Source organism: Agelaius tricolor, unplaced genomic scaffold (assembly GCF_023055355.1).
Source record: "Agelaius tricolor isolate 1412-34295 unplaced genomic scaffold, bAgeTri1.0.p SCAF_1, whole genome shotgun sequence".
In the NCBI taxonomy this organism is placed as follows: Eukaryota; Metazoa; Chordata; class Aves; order Passeriformes; family Icteridae; genus Agelaius; species Agelaius tricolor.
In genome coordinates, this window is record NW_027269261.1 from 39349105 (window position 1) to 39376002 (window position 26898).

Here is a 26898-nt window from a genome sequence, read left to right on the forward strand (position 1 = left end):
AGCTAAGGCAGTGCCTGTTTTGAGAATAGATGAGTTCAGTTTCCTGTTACATCAAACAGTAACTTTCATCAGTCCTACGTGTGCTCAAAAAAAAGCAAGAAGAAAAAATTTCTACTGACATCACACTTAGGGCTGGGCAGACAGTGGCGGATTAGGAAATACAATGAGTCACTGCAAATACAGAACACATCGGGAGCATTTTCAAACTACCATGCAAAATTTCTTCTCACAAAAAAAAAACCCAGACAATACTGTTTAAGTGAACCATACCAGAATAAGAATAATAGCACCATAGTGCCTTCACACAACAGAAATAGCTGGAGGAAACAAAAACACTGTAAAAAGGACGGTATAAAACACCAGACCATGCAGGAAGAAACAAAATCAGCACAACTCAGCAATCAAGAAGGAAACATTGGCTAAAATGAGCTTATGGGTGGACAAGGGAAAAGGAATATAAAACTGAAATTACAATATAACTGAAAGTAAGGCATGCAAAGAAAGGACAGTCAACAGAGCTATGTTCCAAAAAAGAATTCACTCTAGAGAAGCTGCCAAGATATCTGTATATGCATGAAAGAAAACCAAAATATAAACACAAAAAACACAGTGTAAGTAAAAGAATGAGTTATCATAAACTCAAGTGCTATGTGTTGGTGAACTGAAATACTGAGACACTTTATTTTTTTAAGACTAAATCAAAGACCTTTAGAAGAAAGGGAAGTAGCTTTAACCAGTTTGGAAGCAAATAAAATAAGACACTATAGAAGAAATACAATGGAGATATAAAAACTAGGCAGTGAGGAAAACTACAAAAGAATAAAAGGGATGCACATTTAGCCACCATAATTCAGGCTAAACATCTTATTCTCTGAACCACAATGTTGCAAAAATGCTACTAAAATATACATGACAATGAAAGTGGCTTCTTTCCTGCCAGTGTGGAAATTTCCCCAAAGGGTGAAGCAAAGCAAGCAGTATTATTAAGGTAAGCGTAGCAGCCCTTGTCAGCAGCTACATATACCTGCTATTTTGGGTATGTATGGGTCACAAGAATTAGAGATGTGAGGTTTCTAATAACAAAGTTATTAGAACTTCAGATGCAAAAGTTTCCTTTTCTTTTGGAAGTATTTGTGGCTTGACATTAGGGGATTTATTTTTGATGTAAGTGGAAGGAGAGAGGAAGGAAGAATGTTGAAATTATTATCAGCTAAATAAACTTGGTTAAGAAAAATACAGTTCTGGTGCATGGGAGTTGGCTGATAATGCAGAGACAAGAAATCAGATCAATAAGTGCTAATGAAAACATTAAAAGTTTTCAGATGGGAGGTGGATTAACTGGTCTCAGACCCTGACAATCTCTTCTTTGGGTCCCAGCACCAAAGAAGGCAAGATCACTACTGCTGCTCCTACATTGAAGTTTTTAATTGTTATTTTCATTAGATATCAATAACATTACTATGGATTTTCTGAAGGCAGTGAATAATATTCAAAATCCCTCTTTTTTAGTATTCTTGAGCTAGAACTACTTAAGAAAGTATTCAAATGATATACTGACCACAGCTGTAGTCCTTTTGAGCCACAAGATTTGGCATTTCTTAATGATGTGACATTTTATTGTTAAAAATCTCACTCAGACTAAAACTTGCTATCAATGTGTTTTCCAAAAGAATATGAAACTTGTAAAGCCAGTATTTTTTGTTCTTAATGCCACCCATGACAAGATGTTTAGGAGCTGGAATTAAGAAAGCTTCCTGCAGCAACAAATCACCATGAAAAGGTATATTAAAAGAATTTTGAAACAAAGGAGTTCTTTTTAAGTATTAAATGATATATTTTTTTAACTAAATCATATTCTTGCCAAGTTTCTTTTTTAAGACATAATTATCATACTTGAATGTTGAAATAAAGCATTCTTAAAGTGCACTAAGCTAAAGATTAATGCATGACTTTCCTGTAAAAATTTAGAATTTTTAAATCAAATTGTCCTTCTCTCCTGAAAAAACAAACGCATGATGAGCATTGTGGAATGTTCATCTGTTAGCAAAGTCATGGTGGTGAGTCTGTTACCTGCCTTTTGAACAGCCTCATTTAAGTGTGCAACACATCATTACATTGTCTGGCATAGCAGGAGCCAAAGTCTTCAATAAACACCAGCCAGGCTGGTTCTTCCCACACTAATTATGACAGCTTGACAAGAAGTGATGAAGAAACCACAGAAATATGACACTTTCTCACTAGCTTTTAAAAGGGGACAAAGATGGCAAGGGAAGCCCACCTGCCAGGATGAAAATCCTGTGTCCTCACCTTGAAACAAATTAGGAAAAAAAAATGCATCATTTAACAGCAGAGCTCAAAGCTGAGACTCGATTCCACACAGTTGCCAGGTTCAACTGCATCGACTTGTCACATCCCCAAGGCAAGGGAGGCTGAGCTGCGAGAGCCGCCAGAAAGCAAAGGCAGCAGCACTCTGGGAGCTGTCATTCAGTAGGTGGCACTCTTCAAACTCCGACCGACCGGGGGAAGCCAAGCACCAGCACAAGCGAGGACACGCTGCCGAGCTGCCTGGAACTTCAGGAGAAATACCAACAAGAAATACTGAACTGCTTTAGCCATAACTGACGCCCATGGGAAATGCAATGGCTTCTTTCTATAATATATAAAGTACCCCTTGTGTATAATCTCTGAGGTCCCTAGAAATGACAATTTTTGGGTGCCATAAATATTTTGGATGAACACTATTCTACACTACTGTAACAAAATCACTACCTTAAGAAATTATCCCTTATGTCTACAGAATGCTTTGAGTGCAGCATTGTAGCTAATTACATAGAAGGAAGTCAAACTCATTACCGAATTTTATCTTTTTCTCACTTAACAAAATATAGCATAACCATTTGTGTGTTATCACAGCTGTTCTTCAAAGCTGGACAATAAATTTGTTACAACAAATGAAACAGATAAACAAATAGTTTGGAACAATATATGAATTGTTATTTCTGTGAAATTTACTAATGAAGATGGGACCAACACACCCAAAGATACAACTGCTTTTAGGACAGGAGTTAAAATTAATACAAGGTGTAACAAAAATGGAAACACAGTTCCATAAAAAAAAGTGTCAGACTTCCCATTCCTGCAAAGCGTGTTTCTTCATTTAACAATTATACTTTAAAAAAAAATTATATCAATGCACTTTACTACTTATTTGATAAAACCGTAAAAGAAAAAGCAGATTTAGTAACAGTGTTCAAGTACAGGTACTTGTAATTGAAACAGCCAGCAGAGGGAGTATAAAAACAATTTTAAAACCCTCAAACAGCCGTTTTTCTTTATATATATTTTTTACTTATGATTTAGCTTTCTTTTAGAATACAATAATAGTGCCAACAGTGCAAACATTGTAATATTATAAAACAAACAAAAATCAAATGCTCAAGTATTAAACAGAATTACCTGAAACTCAAATACTTTTTAAAGTGGCATTTAAAAAATGAGCTGATACTAAACTCAATCCAAAATACAATTTTAAACACAAGCAAGGTTAACATCAATCAACAAGCTGCATAAGCTATTTCCAAGTTCAAAATCCACTCACTCACAGACTCTCATTCTTAACTTTCTAAGTCCATGATTCCATAATATTGAGAGAACGTTGGTTATAATCTATGTGTATTAGAAAATGGCACAGAATCTTAAAACTGAACAGAAGTTACTGCTGTACTGATCTGTACAACGGATGACATAAGAGCAAGACAGCCAGGGATATGCCCTAGATCATTAGTGCAAGTAAGAACTCACATGACTTTCAAAATCAAGTCACTAAGTCACATACATGTTGAATAAAAACACATCTTTACACTTCAGGTTTTCACCATGTCCAGCTGATGAGGTTGGCTTAAACATGAGCAAAAAAGCAAAGGACACAAATGGGGTGAATGAAGCTGCCAGCCTTGTGTTAGAATACTAAATAAGCTGCCATCCTCCTCACACAAGTGGCAAAAAGAAGCCATCTCCCAACTCATCTAAACTATCCCACTGTGCATAATCACACCTTCCACAGCTCATCTCACAGGAGGAGCAAGGTTACTGAGTTACCAGGGAAGGCATTACCTCCTCTCTCAAGGCTTATGAGCGCTAGGGACTCCTAAACCATCAGGCACAGGCAGCAGAGCTGAGTCAAAAGGACAGAACATTAGATATTCCAAATGTAAACTGCATGTTTTACAGGCAACCATTTGTAAAAATACCTGACTTGGAAAAGCAAGCCTTCCTCCACTCTCAACTGCTTGTGCTTGCATGGCTTTCATTACCTTTCCATGCCATTCCTTGCTGTCTGCCCTATGTGTTTTTCTGTTATCCCATTAAGTAGAGAGCCAGTGCTGCAGACCAGGATACATGGTGTTCCTACACATTAATGAAAAATGTGAAACACCAATTGTGATGGGAGTTGTGGAGTAACATCGCTTATCATAACTATATCCTACTTTAGTGATAATTTTGCTTTCAATTAACCTAGAGTCAGAATCCATGGGGTGAAAACCAGAGACAATTTCATTTCTTATATATTCTAAATTTTAAGCATGATTTAATTGGAAAACCAAATTCTGTCCACCTTCACACAAGGGATTCATTGCTGAAGATCAGAATTTAACTCAGAACACCCTGACTGCAAAAAAAAAATGAATACAGAGATCAGGAAAAACAAGAGTCAAGACAAGATTAATTTTTCCATTAGATCAAGTAACAGGAATACTTATGACATTATTTAAATTTTAATTGCTATTTTCTTCCTGAACAATATATCTTACATGTATTCTTTCTTAGAGTGCTGCCTAATCAGAAAGCCTCAGCATGTGGCATTTGAAGGTATGGACTAAAACAGCCAGAAAAAAGGTAACTGTATACAATAAAAATACACTGATAATTCTCTGACAAGCAGAAAGCGCACATAGTGTAAAGAACTCATACCTGCCAGTAGACTCATGAGACACAGATGACATATGCTACACCTGCACCATGACAGAAGACCTGGAATGTGGAAGGAAGATGGGATGCCCCCCTAAAGGCAAGACATTTCCCAGAAACCCGAAATACTGGAATACCTGGCAACTTGCAGTATTCTAAATATGACAGAACTCCACTGGAGTTAATCCAGGATGTTCAATACTCAACGTTTTTTAAAACATTGTTATGCACCAAGACTTTAAACAGTTAAGAAAAAACAACATACACCACACAAAGTTCATATAAGCTTCTGCAGTCCAGTGTTTCATTAGAAATTTTAATAAGAGAAATAGCCAGATACGGCACAAAGGGAGTATTGCAGAACCTTAAAATTTTAATAAGAATAACCTTTTAACAAAATCCTGACTGGAGAGCATGCAAGTCAGAAGAGCTGAGATGAAAGAAGGACTACATCTCTAGCAATTTCACTGTTTTCCACTCTTGAGGATTTTGTTATGCCACTTTTAAATATTCTCTCCAGGAGGATTCATCTCAGTTCTCTTCCCTACAGAACCCCTCAGGTTCCCTTCAAAAATATTTAGGCTCTTTTTTTTGGTCTCAAAAGTCAAAGAGCATATATATGCACATGGATATGATTTAGAACTTAAAATACAATTCAGGAAACAAAAGCTATGAGACACAGCACATTATCTTCATTATTTTACATGATCTCATCCTCTTCAAAACAATGATAGCCTTCCGGCTGCACTGTAACAGGACTGTGCACAGCACTCCAAACAGTTGGACAAGTGCTCTTTGCAGTAGCTGCACTGGAACTGAACAGTATCTTGTTTGACTTTCCTCCCCTCCTTCTTTCAGCCTGGTTTCCTAAGGAAGTCAGATTAATGCAATCACTCGTGGAGGGAGGGAAGGGTACACATATGTACATATGCACCACATGTCAATGTCTGTCCGTCAGTCTATCCGACCTCGCTAATACCTGTTGAGCCCATTGGTCAGTTTCAATCACATTCAAAAGAAGAGCAGAGAATACCAGACTTTTAAGTTCTTGAAAGTTTCATGAGCACAGGCTGCGGAGTATGGAAAAGTGTTTCCACAGAGAGAGACTGCATGTCTTCTTAGACGTCAGTAAACTCACAGGGGAAAGAACAGTTCTGCTCCTTTCCTGCCTGCCGGAAAATCTTCAGTCAGAGGTCACAGTCAGTGAAAGACGACCAAATTTCTTGTGTTCAAGAGTTCATAAAGTAGCTTAAGTTGAATTCACTACTGCTTTTAAAGCTGTTTTGAACAAAGCTTATGTTTTCCACATCATCTTTTTCCTGGTCTAGCATAGGAGTGAATTGCCCCACATGATACACATTCCCTCGTTCAGTTCCTTGCTCTCAAGACCACTTCTTTTAAAACATCAGCATTGCACCACACACATGGCAGCATTCTACCCTTCTCAAGCACAAAGAAAATTAAACCTGGAAGAGTTTAGGAGTCCCTTCAGGTCTCAAGACTAAACAAGTATGTGGCTCTGTGCCATAATCAACTATTGAATAAAGTTGAAAAAAGACAGTGCAGCAAATACAATAATCATCTTTATTCACCACTACTCTGGAACACAAGTACTACCGCACTTGCAGGCTCTTGTGCTTAAGACAGCTGTAAGTAATAAAACAGGTTTCAGTGGACATCTCTGTAGTTCTTCTCACATCTCCCCAATGAACCATACACCGTTCACCTGTATCCAAAAAGCCACCTATAACAAAGTATACTAACAGACTAAAATTCAAGTCTAGGGACACCTTAAGGCATAGATCCACAAACTAAGGAGCTGTCACAAGAAGAAAATATAGCCACAGCTGATAGAAGTCATCCTAAGCATCAAAATACTAGACAAGCAAAAAAAAAAAAAAAAAAAAAAAAAAAAAAAAAAAAAGTTCCCTATAAAAGATAAATATATATAATATATATATTTCAGTCCTGATACATGCACTGCTTGTAAATTCTTTAGTCCTGTGACCACACCGAAGCCCGGCACACATTTCCCGGCGGGGTGCTGGAACTGAGGGCTGGCGGGGGGACAGGGGCAGGCAGACCCGGCAGGTTTCGGCCCGAAGCCCCGGCCGCTCCGGGGCCACCGCAGCCCCGGGCGCGCACCCGGCGGGGCGCGGCGTGCCGGGGAAGCGCCTGGGAGGCGGGAGGGCGAGACACCCGAGGGGCAGCCGGGCCGCACGTCCCTGCCTGCGAGCGGGGAGTTTGTGCCGTGCGAAGCCTCCTCCCCGCTCGCACAGCCCGCCGCAGGGCTCGGGCCGCTCCCGCCAGGCCGCCCCGGGAGGGCACTCGCCGAGCCCCGCACCGAGAGGAGGCCGAGCTCCGGCCCCGCTCCCGCCTGTCCGCACGGGGCCACCGCGGCCCCGCGCCTTTCCCCCGCCTTCGGGCTCGGTGGGAGCCGGCGAGGCTTTGGGAACGGCTGGCTGCGGGGAACGCTTTGTGGAGCGCCTCAATCCCCACTTTATTCCGCCCTTCCCGGCAGCCGGTCACTATCCCCGTTCCAGCGCCAGCCCCTCGTAGCAAGGAGCACATGTTTCCTCTCGGGCTCCCGGCCCGCCTTACAACGAGCCACGGCCAGGGGAAGGCGGCACTCGGTACCAAAGCCGAATCAGAAATATGGAATGTGAACGCGCGTGGCAGATCTGACAGGGGATGCAGAAAGAAGCGATCCATTTCACCCTTTTCGGTCCTCCGCTGCCGCTTTTCTGTCAATTGCCGATACCATAATGCTTCCTTTCTGCCTGTTCAAGTAAGTAGGGGGGACAGTCTCCATTCCTCTACGTGTCATTCCTGAGCAAATTAAGCATGTACCAGGCAAAAGGCTGACATACATACACGTAGAGTTGTCTGATACCGGAATGATGCCGAAATCCTCGAGGCGTTACCAGCCAGCTCCCACAAAGAGCACTCAATTACATCCAGCATCCCCTTTGTCCGTGCATCCTCAATACACACCCGGCCGCTCCTCCATGCGTCCACGCACGCCCCACGTATACGGCCCCTTTGTGTCCTCGCCTCCCCCCCACTCACAAAGAAATGCCCTTTCCACAAGGCATGCACCCAGCCTCGGACACAGCCCTTCGCCTTCCCCCGAGACACGCGCGACCCGCCGCCGGGCACAGCGCTCCGGTACCTACTTGTATTCAAGAAACAGTCCGTAAACCTCCTAAAGCAGCTTGCAGAATTAGATCCATCTTCCATGTCTGGCCCTAGGAGCAGGGGAGACGAGAAGGAGAAGAAGGCGCCTCTCTGCCGCTGCTGCCGCCTAGGAGTCCTGCTCCCGCCGGGGCCGTCGCCTCCTCGGATCCCGTCGCCGCGGGCTGCTGCTGCTGCTGCAGCACCGAGGGAATTGCAGGACCACGGGCGAGAGGCGGCTGGGCAGAGGAGGAGCCGGGAGTGGTGCTGCCGTGGGCCGCCGGCTGCGGAACGGAGCAGCAAGCCCTGGATGGAGGAAGAACAGAAGAGTCTCCTCCTGCCGCTGCCGCCTGGATGGGCGATCAAGTGAGCTGCTGCTGCTGCTCCGCCAACATCTCTTCCTCCTCCTCCTCCTCCACCTCCTCCTCCTGCCGCTCTCGCTGCCTCTCCTCCTCCTTCCCTCCCTTGGAGACTTGTGAGGTTAAAGGAAAATGAGGAGGGGAAACGAGGAGGCGGCGGCAAGAAATAAAAAGAAGATGGAGAAGCGTAGGAGAAGGAGGGGATTGGAACGAGGAAAGGAGCCGCTGCCGCTCTAGAGACGATGCTGGCGGAGACGGCGGAGGAGGCTGTGCCTGTAGCGCGGCTCCTGCTGCTGGTGGTGGTTGTTAGGAGGAGAGAGAGGGAGCTGCAGGCAGCCGAGTCGCCTCCAGGAGCGGGGGGAGGAGGAGGAGACCCGCCGCTGCCTTCACCTCCACCGCTCTGGCCATGGGAGTGGAGCGGGCGGCTGCCGGAGCCGGGCTTTTCCCCGGGTGCTGCAGCTAGGGGGGCCGAGGGGCGGGATAAGATCCGCTTCTCCGGGTTGGACATGCTTCCGCTCTTCCCTCCCTTTCGCGGTAGTTTAAGGCAGGACGTCTAGCAGAGATACGGGAGTAAAGCGAAAGGAGAAGCCGAAAAGGGACGGAGCCAAACAAGGGGCAACCGCGGATCCGTCCTGCGTTCCCTCCGGCAACTCGCGGGCAGTATTTCCTCCGCACCCCGGCTCCCCGCCCTCATAAAATCCTCACATTTCCGTTCCCCCTTTAGGCCAGGGGGGACAGGGCGCTATTGACCGCCAAGCGGTTTCAATCCCCTTTAAAGTCCGCTTTTCCCCATGCTCCCACCTCGCATTCAAAGCAAGAAAACAGCAACAATCTCTATTTTCTTCGAGCGAGGCAAATATTGCCCCGTATGTGCGCGCTCGCCTGCAAAGAGGCAGATACAGTGACTGCAGTGCCGCTTCCACACCGGCCCCGGCCGCCAGAAAACGCCCACTGGCGGAGCCAGCGCTTCCCAGGCTCCCTCCCTCCCTTCCTCTCACTGCTAGGCGCGCACACGGGAGCTACAGCACAGCGGTTACCTAAAGGGAAAGCGGGGAGAAACACGAGGAAAAGATCCTCCCTATGCGGTGTCATTATTTTAAACACACAATTCCAGCTGCTGAGATCAAAAGGTGGACACCCTGCTAATCCTGGGCTGGAGACACCCGAGAGCTGCCCCTCTGTTTCGGTGGGGCATCCAACACCATTTCCACACGATGATGCGCAGACCCTCCCCGACGCTCAGCATCACACGTGTTTGCTTTGGCTCCCGTCTCCCTTTCCCACCACTTGGCACACTGACAGCCACCCACCCCTCAACCCCAGCCCTCCGGCTCCCTGAAGGCTGCCTCGGATCCTGCTCTCAGGTGCAGTGTGGTCCCGGGGCTGACACCGGCCTTGCTCCGCAAGCACTGGCACTGTCGCTGGCTAGTGGAGCCTGTCGCGCTGGCCAGCCGCCACCTCGACCCCGCGCTGGGGTCCCTGGGCATTCGGGGTCCCTCCCCGCCGCCTCCCCCCACATCCTGGCCGCAGCCCGCCCGTCCCGGTGCCTCGGCGGTCCGCGCTACGGCGGCCCTCAGCGGGGCAGCCGCCGGCCGAACGCCCGGCCAAGGGAAGCCCAAAGGCGGGCTGGGGTTGGAGCGGGGCCGATGACCGCGCTCAAAGCCCCCGCCGCCTGTATTTCGTTTTCGCCCTAAATTCTCTCTACCCTGCCCGTCAGCTGCCGAAAGGCGGGAGGAGAGGGCCGAGCCCACCGGGAATTCATCTCCAGCAACAGGAAAGGGTGGCCAGCATCGCCAATTCGCTATGGGGCTCCCCTCAGCCCTGCTGAGCGCTCCCGTCGGGCCGGGCCGAGCGGGACCGCGGCCGTCGTAGAGCCGATGCCCCGCGCCGCCCGTCGGCAGGTCCGGAGCCCCCGGGCTTCGGGCTCCCCACCGCCGAGCTGCCCGGCCGTGACAGCCGTGCGCCCAGCACTGTCAGCGCCGGGAACCGGCCATCACTGTTCATCACCCGGGCAGGCGGTGCAGCCCTTGCTTGGCGCCCCTGCCCTCACCCCGAACGGCGGCGCTCACCGGGCGGGGGCTGCGGTGCCCGGCCGTCGCCTCCCCTCGCCCGGCGGCAGCCGTCGGGGCGTGCCCGGCCCGCGGCGGGGGCTCAGCGCGGGCTGCCCGAGCGCCAGGCAGGCAGGAACTCCCTCGGGGCACCCGCGGTGCCGACCGCCAGCGCGGGGGCACCTCTGGGGCCCGGCTGCGAGGGACTGGAGCCCGGCGCAGTGCCACCCCGCCGCGGCACGACAGCGCGCCCGGCGCTCCTGCCCCGCAGCCACCTGGACGGGGCGGAGGGAACCGCTCTCCCCAGGTGCACGACGCATCCCCGCGGCGCTCCCCGCCGCCAGCCGGAGGAGAAGCGGCCGCCGCGCTGGTGCCCACCCAGGCGGGGCCGCCGCCGTGCCGCTGGCAGCGGATTTTGTTGAGGCGCGGAGGGGTCCCCGCGCAGGCAGGGCGGGCGCTGCTCCGCGGCGGGGATGGAGCGGGCACCGCCGCCACCGTTGCAGATATTGGCGGAAAAGATGTTTGTGGTGCCGCTGCCAGCAGGGCACCCGAAAAGCGGGAGATTCTGTTTTGCTCCTCTACCTTGCCGGAGATCAGACCTCCACGCCGTCCGCCGCCACTCCAGGTGCTGCAGTACCGGGTCCAGGTGTCCGTGGGAATCCTCATCCAACTACTGCAGTCTTCCTACTTCCGTTCAAATTAGGCTCGCTCTTTCGAATTTCGACTCCTGCTTCGAAAACAGTGTAAACCTACGCTTTTGGGTTTTATTTTAAATCGTTCAAGTGTTTTATATTTATCATTTCAGGACTTCTTTTAATGCTAGAAAACACACCAACTCCTGTTACAGCTAGAGTCTTTATGGATCAATCTGTAACGCTGAAAAAGATATTCTTCTGAAAATAGCAACGCTCTCAAATTCAAGTGCCTCTCCCGCCAGCTAAATGTTCAGCAATAGTGAGAAACAATCCACAGAGTTTGAAAAAAGGTTTAGAATGCAAAAACAGACTAGAGAATCTAATTAAACAAACAAAAAACCCACAAAACAAACCAAGAAAGCTCAGGTTTTACTAAACTGTTTCTGTCTGCATGGTTCTTAAAACCTGTTGCAGAAAAATCCTGAACTAAAATGCAGAAAACTGAATCTTTTTTGTGATCCACTTTCTCTTAAGACATTTGCCTTTACCAAAATAGTTTAATAACTTCTTTTTCATATGTCTATTTGTGTGAGATTCTTTTATTTCCTTAAGTCCAACCACTACATAGAGAGCTTTTCCCTGAAAACTGCTGCACAAGGACTAGAGATTCAGTGAATATTTAAATTCTCCGAGAGAAAGTTTTATTAATGGAAACAAAATTTCAGCGAATAGTGTTTTGTTATTGCAGCCTGTTTGTTTAGCAATTAACTATTTCTTATAAGAAAAACTCTTATACTAAAATGTTTAAATTGAAAGAGCTAATCAGATTGAAACGACTGACAAAGAGCAAGAGCCAGTCACCTGAAAAAATTAAAGTAGGTCCTTTAGACAGATTAGTAACAAATGTTTCTGTCAATTAAAAGAGTAAATTACTGATACTTTACATTGTCAATTTATAATTGTAGAAATCTTGTTTAACTATGCTAAATTCCTCAATTGCTGTTCATCCAAACTGCAGTTGTTCAAATATCACTGTCTCAGAGTGGATATCTGTGTATTCATACGAGGCATATCAATTGTGCATGTATAAATACGTATCTGTGTGTTCACAAACGGGCAAAATACATTTTGATTTGGAAAAAAATCATCAGATATTCTAGAAAAGCAGTTTTCAGGTTAAGAGTTGTTTACAAACTATTAATCTGATTACTATTCATTAGCCATTAGCAATTCATACCTGATTGATCACCTGCTTCTTGGCTGGGCAAGCAAAAGCAATCACAGAAAAAATTTAGATGACAGTGAAAATTATTTTTCAAGCTCTCTACATTTATATTTGTAAATTATACAGACTTGCAGACAAGTTATCTCATGGCCATCTCAATACCTGGGGATAAATTAGTGGTGAATCACATTTGCTCGTCAGTGTCAGTCTGGGTTTTCATTGTTCAGTCAGCATCAACATTTCCATTGCCAGGGAGCAGTGATGTCACTGATCCCACTGTGGTACTAACCATATACTCACGTCATTCACCAGAGAAGTCTCACCCACTCCAATAGGAAACAGTGAGATTCGCTACGTCAGCCCCCCACACATCCTCTCCCCTTGAAGAAAAAAGGATTTTAAAAATGCAGAAACACAACAAAATGCAAGTTAAAATACTTTGGTGCATTCCCTTGAGCCAGGTGAAAGGGTTCAGGTACAAATGCCCTGTGTCAGTGCAACCATGAGCAAAGGATTTTAGTTGTATTTACATGGATAAATGTGATTTCATGGGAATTCAGAAGTCACAGCACACTAAAGCCATCAGGAGGTCACTGAAGCCATCAGGTGCATTGTACTTACAAACATAGGCCTGGTTTGAAAGCAGCAAATAAGTCTGTTTGGCAATAATTTGGCAATATTAGTCAACATGCTTAAAGAAAAAAACATTGTGGGGGAAAAAACAAAGTTATAACAAAGGTTTTTTTGGTGTTAAATACAGCTTAAACAAAAAACCAGTTCTTTCCCAGTTCTGTTGGCTCCATTTTAAGAATGACAGTGACTTATCTTTTATCTGGTCCCACTCTTTTGTCTGGTAAATCCTCTTATCTCATCTTTATATCCTGAGTCCATTCTACCATGTATGACCAATTCCTTGGAAAAAAAAAAAAAAAAAAGAAGAAGAAATAGGACAGAATATGGGGAAAGGGAGTTTATAAAAATGTAGGATGACAGCAGTAGAGGAGCTGACAAAACCAAACACCTCAATGTGGGTGAGACAGAAGCAGCCACAATGAAATAGAGAGGAGGCAACCTGCTGGAAAAGTGGGGCAGGGGCAACAAAAGGATAAATGCAGCTAAAACCCAAGCTCTGAGGCTGAGTAAATACAAGTAAAAATATTTATACAGAAGTTCTGAGCAAGTTGATAAAAATAATTATTTTGGTTTTGGTTTGGTTTTTCTTTTTCCCCCAGGGATTTTCCTGTAAATGATCTTACAGAACATAGTAATTGCCACCAAGACACTGAATTGCTATCACAAATTAGAAACCTCTAGAAAAGACATTGTTTCCTAAAATCTTAGGAGTAATTTATAGAATCTCTTACTTCATAAGAGTTTGTTCTTACAAAGGACAATTCTCAAACACCACACTCATGCAAGGAGTAAGTTTGTTTAAAGGGCATGTATCAGCCATTTTCTTTGATTCCCACAAACACTCATCCAAGCAACCTCTTCCACCTGGATATTACTGCAAGAGTTGGCAACAGGCAAACATGTGCTAGCAGCCATCTTGAAAATATTCTGGGGAATTACCTAGTCCAGGTGCAGAAGAAATACTGTGAGATGGAAAGTGAATGACAATTCTTTCAGAAAATAAAAAAAACCTATTTTTTAAGAAGTCCAGGTCTGTTCAGAGATAACTGACATCCAGAAAAATAATAATAAAAAAAGTAGATAAATATCTAGTTTTCTCTCAGTATTTCGTTCAGCTCTGCTATGCCATTGCACTTTCTGCTCAGCTTTCAACACAGCTGAAAGGTTCTGTGGCTGGAACTATATATGACAAAAGTTTGTCTAGAAGTGCTATGCTGTGTGATGTATGATAGTGGGTACATTAATAAAGCTGTGAAGACCATTTCCTGCCTATTTTTTTTCCTTCCTCTTAGAAACACACAAAACTATAAGAAGTTTTTAGCATTATTTTCCAGGGAAAAACTACAATTTCTTATGGAAAGGAGATACTTCATGTACAAAGGTAGAACATTTTTAATCACAAAACTTTCCAGTAGACACATTACTAAACATTACATTGAAATTAAAAAAAAATAAGATTAATTTTAAAATGCAAGAAAAAAGCTAGTGTCAATATACAGAGAGAAACATTTACAATAACTGTACTCAGATTTGTTTCCTATAAAAGACTATGAAAGAAGCCAAACAAAGCCTTATGAAGCCATCTAGCATTTTGTGCTTCCCCATGCAGAACAAAGAACAGATATTTATTGGTTTTATTTAGAGGGTTTTCAGAGAGCAAAATGGCTGCTTGCATTTAAGTTACTGTTATTAAAATAGGGGACACTTGTCCAGAAAAACTGCCCTTTAAAGAGGGTAAAACTCCAGTAGTAGCTTTCTTTATGGAGATGCTTTATTATAAACCCAAAGCAGCATAAAGACTATATGCTTTTTGATACAAAAACCATCTTTTGAATCCTGTCCAGCAGAACAGGATCATGGCCTGGGACCAAGGCCTCTGAAGCAGTAATGAAACACAAACAGCAAAGGATGTAGTAGTTAGCATGGTAGGCAACAGCATTGTTGTTACCTAGTACTGTTGGAAGAGCCATTTTTATTGCAAGAAAAATAAACAGGATTTTTGTTATCAGGATTTTTGTAGTTCTACCTTTCTGTTTTCATAATGAAATCTAGAGTTAATTTATGATAGAAATTTGTTACAATTTGCTATCCATTACAGACAAATAAGTTACTTCTATCCTGTACTCAACTGGAACATAAAAATTCTATTCTTTACATAAACTAAAGAATAGATTTAACAAAAATCCAAAAGGAAAGGTTAATACTGACTTATTTTGTACTCATTCACCATGAGTTGTGTGCCATCTTTCTAGCACATAGCACAGAGTATACGCTGCTATTGTCACAACAGGGATTCCATCTTTCCCCTGTAAGTCTCTCTTGCAACCCCTTTCTTCATTTTCCCTAGTTTTGCAACCAGTAAAAAGAAGTAGACTTTTCCCCAACATGTTTTGAACAGTTCATGAAAAGTCCCACTGGCAAATTCTTTGATGCAATTAGCAATCTCAGCTCTGAGTTTAAGTGTGTAATTTTGTTCTAGCCTAAACCTACAGCTGATTCCTCTTTGATATTAACAGCAGGTACAAAAAAAAAAAAAAAAAAACCAAAACCAAAACAGAGACTGAGTCCAACCTTTAGAATTACCTACAAACATACAAGCGAAACAACTTCATGTTAAATACAAGCACCTTGTTGTGATGTCTAATCATTGCTCGAGGGAAATAAGTGCTTTTTTAGAATGTTCACTCTTTTCATTTGAATTCCTCCTTCCTTCAGTTGCACTGACTACCAAGCTACCCTCTATGAGGAACAGGACTTTTACTACTGCCTTTCTATTAAAAAAGTGAGACCTGAAAATGTGGTTGCTGAGCGTGAAATGCAGTCATTAGCTTTCAGGGTTAACACCTCGATGAGACAAAAAGTGCAAAGAAATGCATACCTCTAGCAACCACAGATTATTTAATGTGTTTTCTAGAAAGTTTGGGTTCAAAACCATGACCTGTTTCTATATAGAAACATACTTTTGCAGTCCTGAAAACTAAAAGGCTTGACTTTGAAAATGAAAGCTTGAACTCTTCAAGTTTGTTGTACAAACATAGCTGTCCCACATGGGGTCTCAGACTGCTGTAGCATGCATTCATTCAGCAAAACTGAGCTAATAAAATTGAGTAATGTTTATTATCTAAGCAACTTTTCTCCATCCCAACCTAACCTTAGGGACCAAGAAATTCAAACCAACTTATTTCTTTACAGCAACATACATATACACACTATGAACATGCACCTGCTCTCTTTATATTCCACCACAGGACACACTTGATATCTTTTTCTTGCCTGCTCTTTCCACTTCTCCCCCTATTTTTTTCTCTTTTTCTTTCTCCCTCTCTTTGTCTTTTTCACATAGACAGTATTTCTCTACTTGCAGAATCAACTTAGCAATATAGATTTTCTTTAGGCAATATTTTAACATGAGCATGTGAAACCCACCACATAGAAGGCTGGGCTATTGCTGCCATCATCCCAGAACAAGTACTCTCACATACACAACCGTAGACCATTGCAGACCAGCTTATTTGACCCAGTACAATTCTTCTCTAGAAATAAGAGAATTGTCATATACTTTTATTCATTGGCTTTTATAGCTTTGTTTACTTATTCCCCATGATCTCCTTTGCCATCATCCAGCAGCTCCTGTTATTCCCATAGTTTTCTCTCCCTCATGCACGATCCATTCTTTTCTCCAGTTTACTGTTTGTCCCCACACTGCCCCATCTACATCTCAGCTGGCAGCATCTCTGTTCTCTCAGCTGCAACAAGCTCTTCACCTGATTTCCCTTTACTGCTTCCAAAGTCTTTCTCCAACAGAAGTACATCTTCCCACCCTTCTGCTGTGCAGGTCCCACAAAAAGCTCTGGTCCTAAAAAGGGGAGGGAGACTCTTCCCAAGCCATGGGTCGAGATAAAGCTTAGCTGTTAAAGTAGAAGGGGAAGACAGAGACTGCTTGTTCTCTACCAGAAGCCTGGGGCTGCCTATGGAGGAGGCTTTAGGATGGCAGAAATGAAGCAGCATTATCTTATCAGCTTGGCCACAGAGACAGGGAGTTTTTCATCTCTCCTGCTTGATATGGGTCCTCTGAATGAACAACTGGGAGACTTGACCACAGAGTTCAAGCAGAACAAATAGGACACATCCTACTCCTATGATAACACAAGACCAGCAGTCCAGAAGTAAAATAGGCACAAATAATTTCTTGATGTGTTCTCCTTAGAAAGAAAGTAAAATTGGATTCCATGGGTATAATTGGAATCCTGTTCAGGCTAGGAATCTTTGTATTCCTGCTAGCCAAACAGGGCAGGGATTTTAAAATATATTGATTTTTTTATTAGTACTTAGAAAATAAATATAGAATTGTATATTGCTGTCATATTTAGCAATAACAGACCTGAGAATCTGGTCAAAAAATTTTGAAAAAAAGTTCATTTGAACTTATCTTTTTTTCCTTTTTTTCTGTTAATGTCCTGCACCTTTAAGACAAAATCAGAAGGGAAAGCACAGGGTAACCCACTTGATCTCGACAGCATCCTCAGCTCAGCTCTCTCTTGCTGGATACAGTCTGCAGAGATGTAAATGCTGAACCTTGAGTAGAACTATTTTCAAAGCAAAGCAACAATGCGGTTCCCACCAAACCCCGTAACTCAGAATCCGTACACTGAGAAAGCTTCTGGCAAGCCCCCATTTTCCCAGAGCAGAAAAAGTAAATAACACAGCAGTCCCAACACCCAAGTCAATCAGACCATCTCTACATCTGATATGGCTCATGCACACTCAGATATAATTATCTATCATTAACTTTTTTTTTTTTCAGTACAGATTGACATCCAGACAAAACAAGCCATTAATGCAGGAGCAACTCTGGGTTTATTTCTGGAGGAAGGATTCCTTTGTGAGACTGCAAACGTCTCATTTAGCTCAAGCTCTATGTGAGGTTTTCACCTGTGGTTACTCTAACCTAAGTTGTGGTTTGACTGAATGGGCCTTCACTAAATAAAATCTGATTAATTTTATTGGAAAAGCAAAACTTTTTGCTGCCAATGGCTTTTCTTGCTTACCAGCACATGCTTATCACAATACAAACTCAAAACTGAATACCATTTTTCTCATTCAGAAAACGGTAGGAGTTAATATGTTGACTATTTCAGCCCAATGGAGCTCTAAAATAACAGGACAACATTAATGCAACTGTAAATTATCTATAGAGGAGACCTTTAAATGAAGGGGAAAGGAAGCCACAGGAACCTTTACATGGAGTAGAGAAAAAAAGGGACAGGCAAATTTTTTGAAATATAACTTCCACTTTTTTGGCATTTGGTTTTATAGTATTATTTTTCTCAGACCATTTTCCTTGACTAATCAAGGCACAATATTTTCGTTCTCTCATATAACAGTTGTTCTGTTTCCTGGTGTCTCATCTCACAAGCCCTTCACTATGCCTCTTCCACTTGGAATTCACTTTTCCTCAGTGCAGGTGACTACAGTTGCAGACAGCTCTGGCTAATGTTTTATAGACAGCTTGAACATTTGCTGGTTCTTTTGGAGACATTTTTCCCTCTACATCATGATCATAGTACTGGGTGGGTGGGAGGCGTCACTGCTGCCCAAGTCATTTTGTGATGAACATAGCCATGAGGACTTTCTTTCCTTTTGGTTGTTTCCAGCTGATGAGCTCAAAGACAGCATTCATATTCGTCCCTAGGTGAATGATATTGCACTTTGAACTGCTATGTTTCATTCTGCTTCCAGTCATACAGACTTCAGAGCTCTCTGAATCATACTGAAGTCTGCACCAGTTCCCCTCTGTGCAGAAAATGGACTCTCAAATTTTATAACCTATAAACTCTGCTAACACACCCTTACTTGCATGTAGGAAAGAAAATATAAAACCAGTTCAGTCCCCAAACAAGTTCTTGCTAAATTCAGTTTGTAACCTTCCTTATGCCAACAGAGCATTTGTCTTCCCTTTAGCTATAAACATTTCGTTCTCAGGTGGACTACAGCACCCAATATATTTCTGCAGACTTCACAGACACTCAAGACATTGTCTGAGAGCTCTGCAAAACAGGGAAGCATTATTCACTAATGCTGCCTTACAGAGGAAGAAATACAAAAGTTGCTTCTTTTCCCCCTGAAGTTATGCAGAAAGTTTTTAAAAAGTGTTATAAAAAGACCACTGAAAAAACGACACAGATGTATTCTAGTCCCCCCCTCTCTGTTCCTCTGCCTGCAACATCACTGTCTGTTCTCTCCTCCATCACACGTAGGAGGACAGAGTCCAGGCTGGGGCTGGCTTCAGGCAGAGGCAAAGGAAGCAGATCCCGAAAGCCGCAGACTGCCGGAGGGCACCTGGCTGCCTGCTCTGCCTTTCCAGGAAGGCAAGCAGACAAGCTCTTCCAGCAGGGTAGCCACCCAAAGAGCACAACTCCAGCCCTGCCTAAAAAGCCTCCTGCTGTCTCAGCCACCAAGATCATGATCACAATGCATGTCTTGTCTTTAGTGCCTGCTGTCCTGCTTTTTTAAGGAAAACAAACTTCTGCTGTCCTTTGTTTTCTCTCTTCCCATGGCCATTTTTCTTTGCTATACGTGACACTGAATGGCTTTTAAAACAAACCCTCGTATTCAACGGAAGTGTAATTTTTCAAAACCACCCTCATGACTGAGATCAAACCATCCCGCCTTTTCTATGAACTGCCAGACTTCTATGCAAGGCCACTCTACCAAGAATTAAGTTACAATGTACATAAATGACTTAATTTAATCTCAGAAGACATTTAGAAACTTCAAACAACAATTGACCTGTTATTTGATCAAAGCCCCAAACCAAAACAAAAAACCCACCCAATCCCCACCAACCTATGTTTACTTTTTGCTCATAGCGAGATGTAGAAAAGCCCCCACCTCCCCAGTTAAACCTACCTTCTTGTAATTGAGAACTTGTTCTTTGTAACCAGATATCTGGCCTGGCCTGAGTGTAGAAGGAAGATTCCCACCTAGAGATTAGTGCATTGTTAATATTAACAGCTTTCATGAGATCACTGCATTACTCTGCCAAGTGAAAATATTAGATCCACATGAACTATGCCAAAGACTGACACACAATTTGAGGTGCTTCTGAAGTTTTTCTTAGATTTTTCCAATAGCTGGGTTTCAGGCAGCAATACAAGCATAACTGACACAGCAGCAGCTGCTGCAGTGGCACTGGCCTGTACTCCTTTTTGGGACACAAACAGCCCGACCCCAGCAGAATTTGTTACAGCTTCTACTTCTGTGTACACTCTGTGTCACATTCAGTTTTTCAAAGGACTTTTTGAAACCAATCTTGTTTTGAATGACAACAATGAAAAGTTAATTCACACTACTACTCTTCCATGAAAATCAGCATAGCTGTGTTTCAGCAAAGGTACTTCTCTTTTAGAAAAGAGATATCAGTGTATACTACATTCCCAACTTTCTATAGCACTTTAAGGAAATGCAAGAATAAATGTAGGAAGGAAGGAAAAAGATCGAGAAATCTCATGTATGGAAGTACAAAAGAAAAAAGAAAAACCAGCTGTGTTAATGGCATGTTAAAATTCAGAAGGAAGGGAAATTTAGTGAAAGGTAATGGAAAAGTAAGTGGAGTCATCTTGGAGCTCTGGGGAAGTTTTTTGCCATTTAGCTAGTAGTTATTTTAAATCTTACCACACCCATGCAGCAGTTTCAGGCAATCAGAAATTCAGACCCTTCAAGTTCTTGCTTCCCAAACCATAAAACAGCTTTCTTGGTGAGAAGTCCAAGGCAAACAATGATAATTCACTCATTTACCTACATGAAAGATTGTGTCCTTGCTTTGCCTGAAACCTTGCACCTGTTCTTTTCTGCTTTGTGCCAGCATAAAGCCATGGATTTCAATGGTTTGGGTTATTTCTACAGAAGTCAAAGAGAAGAGCCAGACCACATGTTTTTGGCCTTTTCTTCCAGCCCTTCCTTGTTTGACTGCCTTATTCATTCTTCATAATTCTTTTATTTTTCCCATTTCAAAGCCTCTCCAATCGCAGCTTACAGGGATCTGGCTGAGATGAGGGTCTCTTCCTTCCAAGAGCAAAAAATGCAAGAAATTATTTAAGCCTCATGCTACAGGTGAGTATTTGCCATAGTTATATGGGACAAAGAGTAGATCCATTTCTCTGTGAGCACAGGATGTAGGGGTAGTCTAGGAATCCCCATGCAGGTATTTGAATTGCACGAAATGAGCAGCAGCAAATAACTTCAAGCCCACCACTCTAATTAGATGAATCTACCAGATGGAAAATCACTTTAAAAGCTAACAAGACTGTCATATTTTGCTGATTCGTCAGCATGTGCCTTCCAAGCCTGTTTGAAAACAAAACAAAACAAAAAGAAATATCTCAGAAAGCCAGGGAAAGCAGAATTACAATTGGGCTTTCCATGCATGAGACCAAACCAAACTGCCCAAATATGCAGACACAGTCTCCACTGGCTATGTAGATACAAGGTACATTTTTCAAGTCCATTACAGTTCTTTATAATAAGTACAGTTTTAAAGAAACGCTCATGTGGGACAAAAGGAGCAGATGCTATATGAAAGAATCCTGTACTTAATACACCAGAGAAATTGCTTAAAGTTCATTCTTCCTTGGCTGACTAGGCTACTCACCAAAAGCTACTGTGGGAATCATTCTGACTTTGCAGGTAACTTCAAAACAATTACGTCCTGCTGTTTGGGAAACGCTGTGTTTACTTGAAAAATAGTTTTTCTGAATTTCTTTACTTCTGTCATAATTATTTGCATTCTATTTCTCATAAAAACCCAATGAAATGGTATTTTTAACTCCATTAGTACATATTATTGATCGTGGCTTTTTTAGAGATTTGCATATACCAGGTACAGGCATTGACTGAGCATCCTCAGCTGAGAGGTCACTTCAGCCCATGTTTAATCCTTGGAACATTTTGTTCTTGTGTGTTTAAGGACCGTGTGAACACTGTGTTTGCACAAATGACTACTACACACACTAAACTAACTAAATAATTAACACTGAATGCTGAGGTATACCTAAACACTTGTGCATCTTGACAGTGCCTGGTTGTTTTCAGAAACTCGAGGACCCAGAGCTGTGTAGTGTAGTTAATAATTAAAAAGGTTTGCTTCTTCTCCAGAAATGCTAAAACTATATAACTGATTAAAAATATTTAGAATATGCAATGTGTAACCATGCTGTGTGAATCCCTGCTATTTTAAAAATCATCCTAACAAGGTTAAGCTTGAAATTAGAAGTCCACCTAAGTTTCAGAATTTAGACTGGTAATTCAATGAATGAGACTAGGAAAAATCCTCTCCCATGACAGTTTGTTCCACAGTTGACTTCACTGAGATTTCTTGCAGATTCTTCCTAACTTTCTAAGAATGGACTCTCTCAAAGCAGGGCAAGACCAGTAGACAGGCTTATCTGCAATGGCCTCTTCTATGCTCCTAGCCACCCTAACTTTGAAAAAAAATTGATGATGGAAAGAGGGATGCACGTTTTAACCAGAGCTTTTCACATGAAGAAGTTTGGCAAAACAGAATACAAATAATAGCTTCAGAACAAAGCCCAATGAACAGAGTGCCTTCTCAATCTGGTAACTGGCTGAAACAGTTGGTTTAACTTGTTCTGTGTGATATAACAGTACCTAAGAGTAGGAAGCAATCTAAAAATACTAGTTTTCATCTGTTAGCAATAGTATTTTTGTAAAACACTAAAATACTGTCAGAAAGCAAAGATTAAAGCATGCAGCATAAATGTAGCAGTAGCCAAATGCCTCTGTCTGCTATCATTAGAAACTCTGAAATGTGCCTATCACAAATGCCTTCTGGCCACTGATTTTCTGCCTTACTGTCATGCTCCTTCCCCCACCCCAGTCATCAGTTTTCCCTTGCAGCTCCGTGAATCACAAAACTGAATGCACTCTGAATCACCCCAACGCTCATTGAAAAGGTAATTCCCCAAGCAACAATTTGCTTGACGTGGTTATTGCAAACAATATATACGTGGCTGAGGGACAAGGAGCTGTGTGTTACCACCACACAGTTTTGGTCACCAAGGCCAGCTGAGCTCAGCTGGGAAAAATATTCCACCTTTTAAAAAGTTTAGTTATTTCCCCCCTTTGATTTTTTTTTCCTAAATGAATGTGTTTGCAAAAACAAATGAATAAGAAAAAAAAATGACAAAATGAATATGACAAATGAGTAAGAAAAAAAAAAAAGCAAACAAAGTTATTTTAAAGCTGTCTGGAATAAAAAAAGTGTAAACATGAAACTAAAGGTGACTAATGCATGCAGACATACAAAGATCCCCAAAATTTCTTGAAATATTAGATTTTCTTGACCCCATCTTCATGTTTGAGAACCTGCACTTCATATTCACACTGGGAGATATTTTTGGGACAACTTGATACATCTAAACCTAGAGAGCATCTTTTTCTGCTCTGTTCCTCAAGTTGAATCAGGTTTCAAATAAGAATTAAGAAAAAAAAGAATTACTTCTTCCCCCAGTAGAGCAACCTCTCTCGGGGGTGGATGGACTGAGAAAACATATTCAGAGGGCAGAAAGGGTACTCCTGGGCTGGGGATAGCACTCTGCTCCAAAATTAGGTCTCCCTCTGGCAGCCCACCTTCCACCCCAGAGGACAGGAATTCCTCTCTCCTCCCTCCTCCTCACTCAATCTCTCAGATGGAGATCCTGCCAGTACCCTGCTGTCTCATCCTGCTCTCTGCTAACAGGAGGACAATAATGTTTTAGCTAGTTATCCCAACTGCTAGCAGTTTGGTCCTTTCCCCTCTCCCTTAATAAAGGCCTGCAATGATGAAGTGAAACTGACAACCCAAATTTTCACTGCCTACTCCTGATTCTTAGTGCAGGCAGACAGGCATTGCCACTACCAGGAATCAGGAGTTATTGCTCAGCAACAGGTGATGGAAGTTCTTACACCATTTTTTTATGTTGGAAATCTCTTAGGCATGCCTTCCCTCCATTTCTGCAGGTGTGAGTGTTACTGAAATAATTTTTATCTCCTTATATTTCCTATCTTTGTACATGGAGCTTTGCCTTCTTGTCTTTCTGAGCTGTCCCCTTGACAGATTTTGCATGTGAGTTACTAGGAGCTGGTACCTTGTTTCATTTTAACATCTTCATGACTGTGCATGAATCATGGCTGCAATGCTGATACAACGAGGGCCTCTCCAGAAAGGTCTTACATAAATCCTGTGCCCTGTACCTATAAAAAACATAATCTTTTCTCACTGTGCTATCCCTGGAGCCAGGCCTTGGTCACCACAGGTTTGAGGTGGGCCCTGGCCCCAGGAGATCCAGTCCCCTCTAGACCCACTCAAACTTGTCCAGGAGCCAAGCTCTCCACCTTCACCTGCATTCAGCCCCCGAGGGGGTTCCATGTGCTCTCCATTCCCCCACCTCTCAGCCAATGCCAAACTCCTTATTTTTACTTTCCAGGGTCTCTTTACAAGCCTAGCCCCTTCCCGCTGGCCCATCCTCCTCTTGCTGTCTCCATCTGCTCGGCCTGGCGCTCCCCCATGTCCATTCATTCCCTCCCTCCATCCCCTTTGTGTTCCCCTCACATGCCTGCTTGCTTTTCATGCTGCCTATGCCTGGATTTCTCTTCTCAAACTCCATCTGGCATGCATTCATTCTTTCTTCCTCCCACCTTATTCCCCTTCACAAAATTAACTTCAATGAAACTTAAACAGTGGTCTCTGCCACATTCAGAAAAAAATGCCTTAAAACTTATTTATATCAATCTAGAAAACTCACTAGTATCAGTCATCTGAGTAAGTTTTTCCAACAAACATGCCAGTCTCGCCTCCACTCCCTTCTTCCCCTCTTCCCTCTCACCTCCCTCCATGTTGCCCTTCTCTCTTGTTTGTTCTCCTTTTAGCTTGGACTAGAAGCTTTTCAGGACATCTTTATCTCCATCAAAAAGTGCTGTGTATGTTGATAAAAGGGAGGATTGAGATCAATGGAACCAAAACACCCTGCTAGCTCCAAACACTCCTGAAGATCCTACAGCTAAGCTGTGTTAATAAACACCAGCCAGAAAGGGTGAGTTGAGAAATTATTTAAAACTGGTGTTTTGCTCTCCCAGCTAAAGGCAGCAGTATCCACCACGAACTTTGGGCAAGCAGAGAGGGAAGACCTGGAGGCCATGGACAAGAATGAGAGGCAGGGAAAGCTCCTGACCAGCTGTGAATGGGGAAGGAACCACAAGTCTTGTGAGAGAGGCACAACTAACTCTCCTGCCTATTTCTTCAGCAGTACCCAATGGCAAATTGAAACCATAAAATTAATGCATAACAGGTTGGTTGCATCAACATAGTAGCCTAGCATCAAACACAAAAAGCAGCATGTGCTTGCATGCTGGCAGTGCAATACTGAATTAACAATTTCTGTAACAATAAAGGAAGAGCAAAAACATATCCAAGCAACTTCCTTTGCAGGGTAGAGCATCAAAATCAGTGCAATGGTACAAAACTAGAGTGGAATGGATAACTCAGGAGGCTGCTAATAGCAAGAGCATTTCACCTTGAGAATGACCAGACTAACAAGTGAGTTATTAATGTCTTAAGACTCAATACAGCACTCCTCACCCCTTAAGAAAAGGTTTCTCATTTGATGTGCTGGGAGATGTTTCTGCCAAGCACAGCTCAAATCTTTCTCTGTGCTCTGATGGCTTTCTGATTGCCTGTAGGGCATTAACGTTTGCAAATAATTTCTATGAAAGGAAAGTCAACCACACTTTGAAAATACATCTTTGGGATGAAAAATTAACAAGCCTTCTTTGTAGTTTCAGTGGGAGAAACACTAGGCTAAATTGGTTGCAGATTTAACTCTCTTTTTTCATTTGGAAGAGTCCTTCTAGCTCAAGTAGAAGAAAACATGGCACTGCTTCTGAGCCTAAATCTCAGTCCAGGCCTGCCACTCTCCAAGCTATTGGGGAGAAGCAGATGGAGTTTCCACCAAAGGGATGACTTCAGCATCCCAGAACAGATCCCCTGTAATCCAGGAGGAAGCAGCCAGTGACCTGCTGAGCCATTTAGACACTCACAAGTCTAAGACCAGATGGCATTCAGCTGAGGAAGCCAATGGGAGAGCTCGCTATGTTACTGTCCATCATTTATCATCTACTCCTGGGTAATCAGGGAAGTCTCAGACAAATGGAGTTGGCCAATGTGATGCCCATCCACAGGAAGGGCTGTAAGGAGGATCCAGGGAACTACAGGCCTCTCAGCCTGTCCCCAGTGCCTGCCAAGCTTATGGAACAGGTCATCTTCAATGTATTCATGTGGCACATACAGGACAAATAAGGAATCACACCCAGATATCACAGAGGTGGGAAAGGCAGGTCCTGCCTGACCAACCTGATCTTCTTTTATCTCCAGAGGGCTCACCTAGAGTCTGTGGATGTTGCTTACTTGGACTTAAGCAGATTTTGAGACTGTGTCCCATGGCACTCTTCTGGAAAACCTGATAGTCCATGGCTTGGACATGTCCACTCTTTGCTGGGTTAAGAACTGGTTGGATGGACAGGTCCAGAGCGTGAAGGTGCATGGTGCCACATCAATTGTCAGATGGTTGCCAGTGGTATTCTCCAGGGCTCAGTACTGGGTCTCAGACCTGATCAATAGACTTAATTAAAGATCTGGACAAGAACATCAAGTACACCCCCAGTGAATTCTTAGCCAAAACCAAGTTGGGTGGACTGTTGATCTGCTTTAGGGTAAGTAGGATCTGCAGAAGGATCTGGATCGCTGGGCTCAGCCCAAAGGTATGAGATTCAACAAAGCCAAGTGACAGGTCCTATACTTTGGC

At 43.3% G+C, this 26898-nt stretch overlaps 1 protein-coding gene across 7 annotated transcripts in view; it reads right to left on the reverse strand.

Annotated features, from left to right (window-relative positions):
- PDE10A (phosphodiesterase 10A) overlaps nucleotides 1–26898 on the reverse strand; it is a 343399-nt gene that overhangs the window by 156974 nt on the left and 159527 nt on the right. For 2 of the 7 annotated variants that reach the window (XM_071430677.1, XM_071430669.1), the window contains 3 exons: nucleotides 12422–13321; nucleotides 11132–11276; nucleotides 8145–8448 (listed from right to left, as the gene is read on the reverse strand). The exons of 2 other annotated variants lie outside the window; for them this stretch is intronic. In XM_071430677.1, coding sequence (XP_071286778.1) covers nucleotides 8145–8448; nucleotides 11132–11215 — 388 coding nt within the window. In that variant the 5' untranslated portion in view covers nucleotides 11216–11276; nucleotides 12422–13321. Of the gene's footprint in view, nucleotides 1–8144; nucleotides 9414–11131; nucleotides 11277–12421; nucleotides 13462–26898 lie in introns of those variants that run through there. 3 more of the 7 variants (XM_071430687.1, XM_071430658.1, XM_071430648.1) reach the window with 3 other exon arrangements.